We start from the raw sequence: 12105 nt of genomic DNA, 5'->3' as shown, positions 1-12105 counted from the left end.
TTAAAGAAGGGACTAAGCCAATGAAGTCAGAACACACAGCCCCAGGCACACACTTCATTCAAATTCAGCTACTTCCAAGCACCACAGTCACTGAGGCTCAGAAACAAAACCTGCACCTACAAAGCAAACTGTATAAATGCCACATGTCTTTCCATGTGGAAAAGAAAAGGGCATGAGGGGAATCCTGGGACACAAGAGGCAACGGAGAGAAGCTGAACCGAGATGGAGATCATCCTCAAAACAACCAGGATGTTTGAGAACTTAGAAGTTACCAGAAAATACACCTATAACACAAAATCTAACAGTGAACAAGTTACCCCACTCTGCAGGCAGGGATTCCACCACTGGGCCCCAGATGGACAGATTATGAGAGGAAGAGAGTACATTTGCAAGTCAGCCTCCAGCTTCAGTATAAATGTCCTTGATGCTTTAATTTGACCAAAAGATTCACATTCTTCTAAATCCAGATGTCCAGGGCTCAACCTTCCTACTCCAGGCTGATGTATGTGTATCACTTGTGTATTTTCTGAGATGAATATGTGGTGTTGCCAGTCAAAGCAGGCAAATCTAGCTGGGCTAAGTGAGGTGACACAGACATGAATAGCCCTCCCCAACACCATCAATACCAACCACTGCACAGGAGAAATTAATCCAACATTATGGGCAGATCTTTTTAAAGCTAAGTATTTTTTTTTTAATTCTTCCCTTCACCTCAATTTTTGTAACTATTCAAGTGTCTTACAGTTCTATTTATGCCTTGAATTACAGAAGACAAAAAATAAGCTTAACTGAAACTAAGGCTGAACACACAGAAAAAGTGAAACTACAGGTTGCTCATTTGGCTTAAAAAACTGGACTCAAGGATATTCTAGTCTGTGAATTCTATCAAAAAGAAGCAATTGGACTAAAACACCCCACAAATGCCACTTTCAACATGACACCAAATGATACTGTAAACTTTGTTTAAAGTGCTCACCAACAGCTCAGAAGAGGGGTGTTAGAATGAGATGATCTTTAAGCTCTCTTCCAACATACGCCATTTTATGGTTTTAAGTATAGGCATTCCCTGTCTTTTCCAGTTAGAAAGGCTGTTTTGCCAGTTTCAGGAATTTTTTCTCTTTTTTTTCCTTTCTCTCCTTAAAATGGCAGAGCTATAAACTTCTTGAAAAATTGGATTCTGAAAACAATGACAGCTTTAACTAGTGCCTTGTCAGTGTTGCCACTAACAGAAAACCTGCTGCACTGGTGGAACAGCAGGAACTTGGAGGGAGATGCATGTCACATTGCATATATCCACTGCTTCTTTGCCCAATTCCTCTCCAAGTACCAAATCAATACATGCTACTCATTTTCCTGCAGTTTTACTACAGTAGCTCTCTCTGTTCCCATGGTTTAGCCCAAAACCCAGTGGGAAAGGCATTGTGCATACAAGCACACCAGTCATCCAGCTGAATAAATCATCATCTCCCTTTAATTAAGATAAATGTTGCAGCCTTTCCTGGTTATAAAACCCAGAAGGTCCAAGCCAAAGGCATCGAGTTGGACAGAAATGCCCTGCCTGTACATCTAAGGCAGCTGCAGCAGCACTGGGAGGTTATTGGCTGAGCAGAGAAATTTGCCAGCCCTGATTCTGTTTGCACTACATGATATTTGCAAACTGATAAGAATTAAGTAGTTCTGCACTCTCCAACTTTCTCCTGCTGAAATTCATCAATACCCAGGAAGAAACAAGAGGCTGCTTTATGGCTAAACCTCCAGAAGAACCTCTGCCTTCCCTACCAGCTCTGTTGAAGGCAAGGGACATCAAGGAGTCAGTCCCAAACACGGGGCTGCTCTGCCCTGCTCTAGAGTCACAGCAGTGATGACTGTACCAGCAGCTACAGCCTCTAGTTCTGGCAACAATGTAAAATTAAGAGGACAGGAAAAAAGAATTCTATAGAAGCAGTTGCACTCTTCCACAGAGAACCAAGCTCATGTTCCTGCACAGCCCATAGGTAAAGCAGCAGCAAAGATGAAGCTAATTTGCATGTACTGTGCTATATGAATTTATTTGTAAGTCATGACTCGGGTAGATTTACTCCAGACATTTTGCAGGAGAGCTCATCAGCCAGGCACTGCCCAATCAAGCACACTGCTTCTTGTTTAAATCCAGGGCACAAGAGATGAGCGCATATTAAAAAAAGAAAAGGTCAGGAAAGGTGACAGTCCCTCCTGGGCAGGAAGCCTCTTCTCATATGCGTCAGGAAGTGCTACATTCACACATATGGAAATCTATAAATAAGAAACAAGCTAAACTCTCTTGTCACTTGAGCATCCTAAAGCTTTAAAATCTATTCATGACCACCTCTGAAAAGTTAAGAAGTGCTCCAAGTGTTTTTCTCAAGAAGCTGCCCACCTTGATACCTGCCAAAGTAAAAGGCATAATAGGACCAACATGAACAACATCTCTGCCACTCTTGCCAGTTATGGCAAAGAGAAACTGCAACACAACTGAGGGAAGGTCTATTTTATTTTGTGCTGTGTTTGCACAGTTGCCTATCGTAACAGGTCCTTATCCATGGCTGGCTTGGTGACACAACTGTCACCTGGTGTTCTCAGATGCAGGAAACTTTGGTGGAGACCTTCAAAAAAAGACAGACTACACGTGGCAGACTATGAAATGCAAATCTCATACCAACTCCAGGCTGCAGATTTTCCCCAGGTCAAGATTGCAATCTGAATTTATTTTCACAGAATTTTTATGGCATAGGTCACACATCAGTCATGTGACTGTAGTGTCTGAGATGCATGAAAGACTCTCAAGGAAAACATAAGTGAACCCAAATCCTCAGGACAGTCAATTCAAAACTGCTGAGACAGTTATTCAAGTACAAGGTACAAAACCCCCATGTGTTCCAACTGTCTCTGTTCTTCAAAGTTTGTATTTAAATATATGATCTTGCAAGCTTGGTAGCAGAAGCCTGATCAGTCAAAAAGGTTCAATTTTCTTTTTTTCCCCACTGTCTAGTAATTCCTTGCAGAGCTGCCAAACATATGCACGTGTTAAAGAGCAGTAAACACTCCACAACCCCACTCCCTTTACAATTGGTACCCAAGGAAGATCTGAGCTTTCAGAAACCCAGAGGCAGAGAGTTACAGGCAAATAGCTATTTGCTAATTATACTTCCAGGACTGACACTATTGAAAAATGTGGTCATCCCTCAGGCCATGTTTTCTCAAAATTATCAAGGATCTGAGAAAGCAGAGTCTATTTCTCAAGTTTTTACTCTTCTCTGAATCTCATTTTAAAATGAAAAAAGGGAATATCTTTCAAACAGCCACAAGAATGTATTTTCATATTTTACATTTCTTATTCAAATTAAATGTGATAAATGTTAACTACTGCTCCCACAGAACCCAGTTCAATTTATGAGTTGCTCCCCACAAAAGCTTCATGACAGCATGGTCTTTTGCAAAGGATAAGCAGCATATCTGGAGAATACTTATGTATTTATTTTACATCAAGGGCAACGAAAACACACAGTTTTAAAAACAAGAAAATAGATCTTTCTTATTTAATTTTGTTTTCTATCAGAAGAGTAGCAGCGCACACTGGACAGAAAAACTACTACCAATTTTTCCTATTTCCAGCTCAAGAGCCAGAAATATATACTTCCCTGGACACAAATAATGCATAAAAAGTATAAATGGATATGCAGCTGAAACAGTGCTTAGGTGCCTGAATCCATATGTCAACATGCAGTTTTTATGCACACACTAACACATGTGTAATTAGCAGCCAATTTGCACACTATTCATCAACAATAGCTGGGGCTGCGACAACAGACTCCAGCACAACTGCTGCTTGGCAGGGACACAGCCTAACACAATTTCTAAACTCTACTTTTGCAGGAAGACATTGACTCGGATTTCTGCCTTAGCTTAGCCACCCACTGGTGTCATTCTCACTTTGGGACAACAGCACTCAACCCACTGTAAATATGATCAATCAGCAACCCTGTGCATATGAAACAGATTGTGTCTGACAAGGCATTTTTTAGAAGTCTAGTTGAAGAGGAAACCTGCCTCAAAATTCCAAGCAGAAATGGAGATGACTGAATTTTATTTCATTATTAAACTTCTTCAGGAGGGGAGTAGTTCACATTCTGAGTAAGGGTCTCATCTTCCACATTAAAATGGGGGGCAGGGGGGGGATCAAGGGGAAGAAATCCCAGCAAGAAAACAGAATCTCACCTTTTCTTTCCCACTCAGCTCCCAAAATGAGCCCTGTGATGGACTGTGCACTGCACTTCAGAAGGCTGACTTGGAGGGACACCTCTGCACTGTGGTGACAGAGGTTTGTAAATCTGCAGATCAGCTGGTGGCACAGCCAGGTCTCGTGGTGCAGACACGGTGCATGTACTGCCAATACCAGGCCTAAGTCATCTCCAGGCAAGCACAAGGGAGAAACTGACCCATTGCTTCCCTCCTAATTCCTTCCCACTGAAAAATACAAGACGTTCAAATCAAAAGCCTTCTTGTTTACAAGAATCACAGTTTGACTGCAGATGTTTTATCTTCCTTGTTCATCATACAAACCACTCTTGACCTTGTGCAATAATTGCTTGCTTTTCACTCAGGAGCCCTGCCTCTGCTGCTATTTACATTCAGGGTTGTGCTGCTTTGATCACTGAGCCATTTGTAACAAATGCCTTCCAAGATGGATAGTGATAAGTAGGACAGTCCCCTTCTTTCGTTCATGATTAATATCTAAAATAGCTGTAGAAACATTTTAATCAAATCAGATGGGAGGAGACAGGTTAGCTCTGTCACCCAGAGGTACCTCAAGGAAGCCTGGTAAAAAACTACTTTGTGGAGTGGGGAAGAGAAAGGGTAGTAGCTCCTGGGTCTCAGACTTCAGGGTCACAGCTCAAGTGGCCCCTGCAGGAGTTTCTGCAATCACACTGGAATCACAAAACCATCTTCTGCCAATTGCCCCTGTGGGGGCTCACAAAATGCAACCTGCTTAGGACTCCCAGCACAAAGGCTGCTCAGTGATGTCTGTGACCAATCCAAAAAGCCACCAACAGGAGTGGGGAGCAGCAACTCCCACACCTACAGCAGCATGGGATGGCCAGGTGAGCAGGGCTCCAGCAGACACACAGGAAAATCAACAACTTCTGCACTGCAAGACCAACAGCATTTGAAAACTGTGGCTTTGCCCAACATTTGCAGAGATGCCCACTGGACACTTCATGGGTTTTGGTCATTCTCACAAGCTCTGTGGAAGAACACATTCTTACTGCATACATAATCCATAGCAGTTAACTCTCACCTCAAGCTGCTCCAGAAATTAAAAAACAGAAGCGGTACTGACATGGAGGGTCATATCTGCAAAGAGGTAAGTAACATATTTTCTTTTGTTTTCAAAGGAAGGCAAATTAAAATCTTGACAAAGAGTGTCTTAGTACTCTCTAACTTAGGCTGAAGAACGCTACTAATAAGACATTCCACTTAAGGTGGTGCTTGCTATGTTCACTTTCCAAATATAGAAGGTAGCAAAAAATACCATGGAGACGTCAAGATTTGACTAGACTCTACTGTTCATATTGTTCTTACACAGTGGGGCTTAAGCTACAGGCATAATAGTCTATACTAAAGGATGTTCTAAAGGGCTCTGAGAAGCAAATTAATTGTATGGTTTATCACTGGTTTTCCAATGCTCTGTGAAGGAAAACCTGTGCAACCATTTACTAATTAACAACTGACTGTAATAGGGTCAATTACTAACGTTGACAAAGAATTTTCTCCTTATTATGAACGTGAAGCTCTCTCTCTTCAAGCCAGGCAATGGCACCATACATATATTAAACAAGCTGTCGATGAAATAATATTTCAGATATCACTTCTGAGCAAGCACATTTGGCTACAGAAGTTAAGGGCATGAGCAAAGCATATGCCACATAATCCCCCACTAAAATTTGGGTTTTCAAGACGTTTAAAGAAATACCACCTACTCAAGAAGCACGTAGGAGGTACTATAAAAAGAAGACAGAACCACTATTAATGGGATTTATAAGGAAGAGAGGGCAACAGATAACACCTGAAAATCTCTAGCACTTTATATGGCATTTGTTATCTTCAAAGCATTGCACAAATGTTAACTAATTAATCCTCACATTCTTCTGCCAGGTGATGGGAGACAAAGTTTAATAGCTGGAGCAAGATTCACACAGAAAGGAAGTGATCTGCAAGAGGCAAAAGGAAGGCAGCACCAGAACAAACCAGCACACAGCTGATCCTAGAGCAGCACAACCCCACAGTCATGGTGTGCCATATCCAGGAAAAGTGAGGAGAGGAGAGAAAAAGTCTCTTTGCAGTCACCCAGCAAACAGGCTATATGACTCTAAACCCAGAAACAACACAGGACATCTTCAAGACAGTCACAAATTAAATTACCTTTGTTGTCTGTGTCCTGCAAGTGTGCAATTCACAGCACCCTCCACCAACGCTACCAGCCACTCACAGCTGACACAGTGCCAAAGCTAAAGACTTGCTTTGCCATCACAATTTTTTGCCATTCGCAACCTTGAAAAGGTGGCAGGAACAAGGTAAACAACAACTTATTTACAAAGCGACCCTGCCTGCACCAAGAAATTTAAGGCAATGCTAGTTAGTGCAATGCAATTTGCAGCCAGAGTTTTTCCATTCCTCCAGCCACAGCTCTCAAGAAATACCTCACTACCTCCATTTTACTGAAACAGAGAATTCAAGGAACTCCATCACCAAAAGGCAAAAGAAATGTCCAACAACAGAACAAGCACCTCTTCCATCACCAATGGCTCAGGACACCATGAACTCACCCCTGGGCAGAAACACCAGTTCTGATGACACCACGCTTGCAGGGCCTCCAGCATCTCAGGGGCTCTGAGCTAAACAGGTGCTGTGGCACCAAATTCAGTGGATTGAAAACATCCCTCCATAAGGCATGGAGTGGAGTAACGAAGCCAGGGCTTGATTTGGGAAGGGCATCTGAGGACACACAGCATAGCTCACATCAGAGTTTACAAATCTATATTTTGCAGAGGGAATGGACAAAGTATGAATACAGTGGGGGAACAGCAAGTAAGAATTTGTCTCTGCAATACCCTCCCTCTGACTGCCAGGAAACACTGCCCAAAGAGGCTCCCGTGGTACAAACAGTAATTGGATGGGAAGAGGCACTCCTGAATTCAAGCCCAAATGCCACAACAGGAAGCAGCACCTGAGCACTGCAGTGATGAAGCAGCGCTCACAGCCTGCCTGCAAACTCACCAGAAGCAAGCCACTGCTGCCACGCTGCAGGGCTGCCTTCAGCACACAGGGAATCATGGCCAAGCCCTCCCTGCAGGCTGGGATTCACAAGTCAGTGTCAGGGCTCACTAGTGCACTCCCTAAGGATTAAGGGAGTGCTTGAGGAGCTGGAAGCCGAAAATGTTCCTTCCAAGCCCTTCTTTGAAGGCACTGGGTTTGAGTGGCACCAGGTCACAAAGTCTGCTTCCCAACAGTGCTCAGCCAGCTGGACTCTTGATTCAGTTTCTCTGTCATTAAGCCAACACTTGGAAGACAAACTGATCTTTGCCACACTGGTATCAGATAATATTCATCAGTGTTTGCAAAGCAAACAGACCCAGATGCAAAATCCTGCAGGAAGCAGTGGCTGCCTTCTGCTAGGCAAGGCACAGCACCTGATGCACCAGAGGAAATGCTAATCCACCTTGGTGTAAAACTCCTTCCCAGTGCCTTGAACAGTAAATTCAGTCCTTCGAGCATGAAATACAGTCAACCACTTGATAAACCAAACAGGGAACCCACAACTTCCTCATGGCTCTCCAACTCATTCAAGAAATAAAACTGCAGCAGGCAGAGATCCCCCCACCATCTTTCTCATGTGTGTGTCACTCACCCACAGTGATGCTGAAAGTAACAAATTAACAGCTTATATTAGAAGCTACTGAAACATATTTTTCACTCAGCTTTGTAGGTTCCCTTTTATATATGTAGCCACCCCCAATTCTGGGTCAAAAAATGAGCCCTATTTTTCAGAAGTGCTATGCATGCACAACTCTAGCTGCCGTTCCAGGTGCACTGCAAATAGTCAGCACTTCCAGAAAAACTAACTAACAAACAAAACAAAAGCCAAAAAACCAAAACACATTGGGATACATGAAAAAAGACTGGCTGGAAGGAAAAAATGTTTCTCATTGACCTACCAAGCAGCTGGTATTACTTTTAGTTTAACTTTATACACTGAGAACCATTTGATTTAACAGCCTTACATCTATTCAAAATAAATTAAAAGCAGGTTTTGCTATGTTCACAGCTGTAAAGTTGTAAACTAGTTTTTCAATCCTCGAGTACAGCGAGTTACGTATTTCAAGATGAAAAATCACACCTTCAAGTGCAAGATAATGCAAATTGGAAGAAATAATTTAAACTACTTGTACACAGCAAAGGGGAAAGAATTAGCTGAATCAACAGCCCAATGAAGACATCTGCTCAGCATGAAGCATCACAGAGCAAATAAACTGCTGTGGCAAATTAAGAAAGGTAAGTAATAATAATGTGGATAAATTAAAATGGCTTTGTATAATTTCACTGACAACAGCAGGGCCCCTCTGCTCATCTCAAAGATACCAGCTCTGCAACACAAAAGGTCAAAGAGAGCAACCAGGACAATTAGGAACAATAGATTCATATGTAGAAAGATGGGGAAAATATCTTTTAATCTACAAAGAAAAATCACAGGAAAATATTTACATTAACATAAAATGAATGTTAGAGTAAGATAAGGTCTGACAGTCATAGTGGATATAGTAGGAAATACCAGAAATAACTCCATGTGCTTAGCTATTTTGAAGGGAGGGAAAATCAGTCCACTTGTAACTCCCTTGGTCCACAGTACATGCTCAATCTGAGGAATGCACTGCCACAAGCATTACTGAGAAAACTACTGCATACATTAAAGATGAGCTACAGAGAAAAAAAATTCACAGTGAGACCTCTCCAGCATTTAGGGAGAGTTCAGCCTGCCTTCAGTTTCACTTGAAATCAATGAAGTGAAGATAGCAGAGGTCTGTGATTTTAGATCAAGCTTAATGCAAAAGTTGTTCAGAATGCACAGCATTTCTCCTCTCTCCTGAATGAGCCGAGAGCTATGGCCCTGCCAGGGGCAAAAGGCTACATCAGGCAGGGCTGAATCTTTCTGTCCCACTAAGGCAATTCTAATATTAGTACAGAATAAGCATATGGCAATTAGCAATTCCACACTTGATTTGTATGAACTAGGTGAGCACTCCACAGTCATGCATTTCCAAATACGTTTCAGATCACTTGTGCATAAAAAGATTAACGTAATTTTTCATTAATTATTAGCTTCATTTGCCCGGGCAGAAGGACGAACTGTAGTTCATGATAATAAATGGAATAAAGTACTGTTTTAAAGCATGGCTTCATTAATCTTTTGAGCTATTTATGCTAAATTCTGTGGATTAAAAAAAAAAAAAAAAAAGAAAAAGGAAGTAAAATCAGACTTTAAAGTATTTCTGGAAGTCTAGGAGCCTCCCTGAGGTAAGCAGCGCTCTAGTCAGCGTAACGTCAATGAAGCAGAGCCCGATTCCCGGAGCGCAGCGGGATGGACAGCGCCACATGCGAGGGGCGCAGGGGCGGGGGTGCCGCGGCGGGGGTGCTGCACACAGGTGCACGAAGCCGAGCGCGGCAGCTCCGCTGCGGCACAGCCGCCACCGGGGAAATCCTCTGGAAACCCTCTGCCACCGCACCGCTTTCCACAGGAAACTTGGGACCGAAGCGCCGCCGGTCGGAGCCCCCGGGGCCGGGGCAGCCGGGGCCCCAGCCCGCCACCGCTCGGGGAGCGCTTCCTCCGGGCGGTGCTTTGGGAGGCAGAGAGAAAGGGAAAGGAGGGAAAGGGGAAGCGGGAGAGCAGCACACGGGCTGAGCGCTGGGAAGACACCCGGGAGCAGCGCTGCCGGAGCCCGGCCATGCCGGGCTGTGCCGAGCCGTGCCGAGCCGAGCCCGCCCGCGGCTTCGGCGGGTGCGAGCGGCGGGGGAGCCGCCGCGCCCGGCCCCGGGGGCCCGTCCCGCTCCCAACTTTCGCCCAACTCCGCCGGCCGCGCCGCGCCCCCGCCCCGGCCCGGGGACGGGGGACATCCCGCGCCGCCTCCGCCGCCCCCCGGCGCCACTCACCGCCAGGCCGAGCAGCAGCAGCGGGAGCGGCGGGAGCCGCCCGCGGCGCCGCGCAGCCCCCGCGCCCTGCCCCGGCGCTGCCATCCCGCCGCCGCGCCGGACCCGCTCCGGACCCGCCGCCGCTGCGGCTGCTGCCACGTCTGGCGGCGCAGGCGCGCTCGCCGCCACCGCCCGCCCGCGCCGCGGCATGACGGGGGCTGTAGTCCGGCCCGCGCCCGGGATGCTCATCCCCCAGGGACCGTGCCGCTACCGCAGCCTTCCCGCGCTGGGGAACAAACGCCCAATCCCTACCGAAATGCTGCCCGAAATCCCAGTCCCGTTTGCTTCAGCCGAGGTTAAAAAGTTCCAGCTCTTCTCTCACGTCCCACTAGCCTCCCGTCCGGGGTTCTTTGTGCCTCCACCTCTCTCCCGGCGTGTGCCTTACTCCAAAGAGGCTTCTGGCACACAACCTCTTTCGTGATGCTTGTTTGTCTGGGGTCTTAAAAGCTTTAGCTGATCTTAGATCTGGAATAAGAGGTGAACAATGGAACAAAAAATAATGAAAGGGGAGAGAGAGTTAACTGGTAGAGAGGATTAGAAACTAGGACCTGTTGTCCTTGTAAGTTGTTCCCGCTCATTAAATCCTAAAGGTGAACCCTGTTTATCCTCACACGTCGGCAATGATGCCAAAGTGCAAGCAAATAAATAAATACACTGAGTCTGACCAGGATCAATTTGTGCAGCCTCCATTATAATCACAGTATTGGAATGGTTGCTGCATCCAGACGAACAAATCGGTCTGTGCCCTGAGTCTGGCACATCCAGTGAGCCAGCTCTGCCTCGCAAGGACATCCCAGATGTCCTGCCAGTAATCTTCAGGTCAGGGCAGGTCAGCCACGTTATAACTGGCTTCCCACAAACAGAAGGGATCTTCACCTACCGCCCAGTGGCTGCGTGAAATTCTTCCTTGGCTCAGAAACATCAAAGGAAAATCAAAGGCATCTTCGAGCCTGATCCTTACAGCTGACTGTCACCCGAGCATTAGACTAAGAGGCTGGCTGCAAGGGAGCAATTTGTAGATCCACACAGCTGACTGATCACTTCAAGTGGTGATGATGAAAACTGAATGACGTTGACACTAACAAGTCCCCTGGTGGAAACACAATTTTGCAAAGCAGAAATACACATAGAGAAAGTTATTACTATTAGCATTTACACTTTTGTGGCATCTTTTGCAGCAGAATCAGAGCACACTTTCTCAGTCACAGCTGGATAACCTTTAGCAAATCATTTCACAGTGCTATGCCTCGCTTCCCATCTGCAAAAGGCCTCGGTTAGCCCGCCTTAAAACAAGGTTAGCAATCCTCAGCTCTTGCTAAAATGCCAGTGAAAGCACACATGAGGCACAGCCCTGAAGCCATCAGAAGGAGTTTGGGATTAGAAGGGATGGATGGCTGAAGGGAGACTTAGGGAAGGAAAAAGCATGAATCTTTTCACTTCACAGTTGAAGGACGCAAAACAAAACATCCTTTATGCCAAATATCTGCACCCCTAACCTATTGCTATCCACACTGCCTCCTCTCACCTGCAGTCCTTACTGACTGCACTGGGATAGATGGATGGACAGATGGGTGGGCTGCACTAGTTACCACCACTGCTGGTGCCAACCTCCTAGCCTGTGATAACCAGCCTGCTAGTAAAAGGGTCTGGATGTCCAGTTCAATCCCAGTTCAAATAAGCTATCAAAACTAACAGGAATAGGTAACCTCTTCTAGATGCTGTTCATCTTCAAATCCCCAGCCTATAGCTGAAAAGCTTCTGCATGCAACTACCCTGACACGTCCAGACCTCTAATCTCAGCTGGATATCCAGATCCTCAAAGACTGCTTGAGTCCTCCTGTGACT

General features: G+C 45.4%; 1 protein-coding gene across 1 annotated transcript in view; it reads right to left on the bottom strand.

Moving 5' to 3' along the window:
• The window catches only part of PDIA5 (protein disulfide isomerase family A member 5), a 98288-nt gene extending 87937 nt beyond the window's left edge, over nt 1-10351 (bottom strand). Inside the window, exon 1 of the mRNA XM_059476419.1 lies at nt 10222-10351. Within this exon, the coding sequence (XP_059332402.1) occupies nt 10222-10305 (84 nt within the window). The 5' untranslated portion in view covers nt 10306-10351. The remainder of the gene's footprint in view (nt 1-10221) is intronic.
• Between the last annotated feature and the right edge of the window lie 1754 nt (nt 10352-12105).

This window comes from Ammospiza nelsoni, chromosome 7, assembly GCF_027579445.1.
Source record: "Ammospiza nelsoni isolate bAmmNel1 chromosome 7, bAmmNel1.pri, whole genome shotgun sequence".
Taxonomy (NCBI): domain Eukaryota; kingdom Metazoa; phylum Chordata; class Aves; order Passeriformes; family Passerellidae; genus Ammospiza; species Ammospiza nelsoni.
Note: the sequence above shows the minus strand (reverse complement) of the source record. Positions and strands in the feature narration are given on the sequence as shown.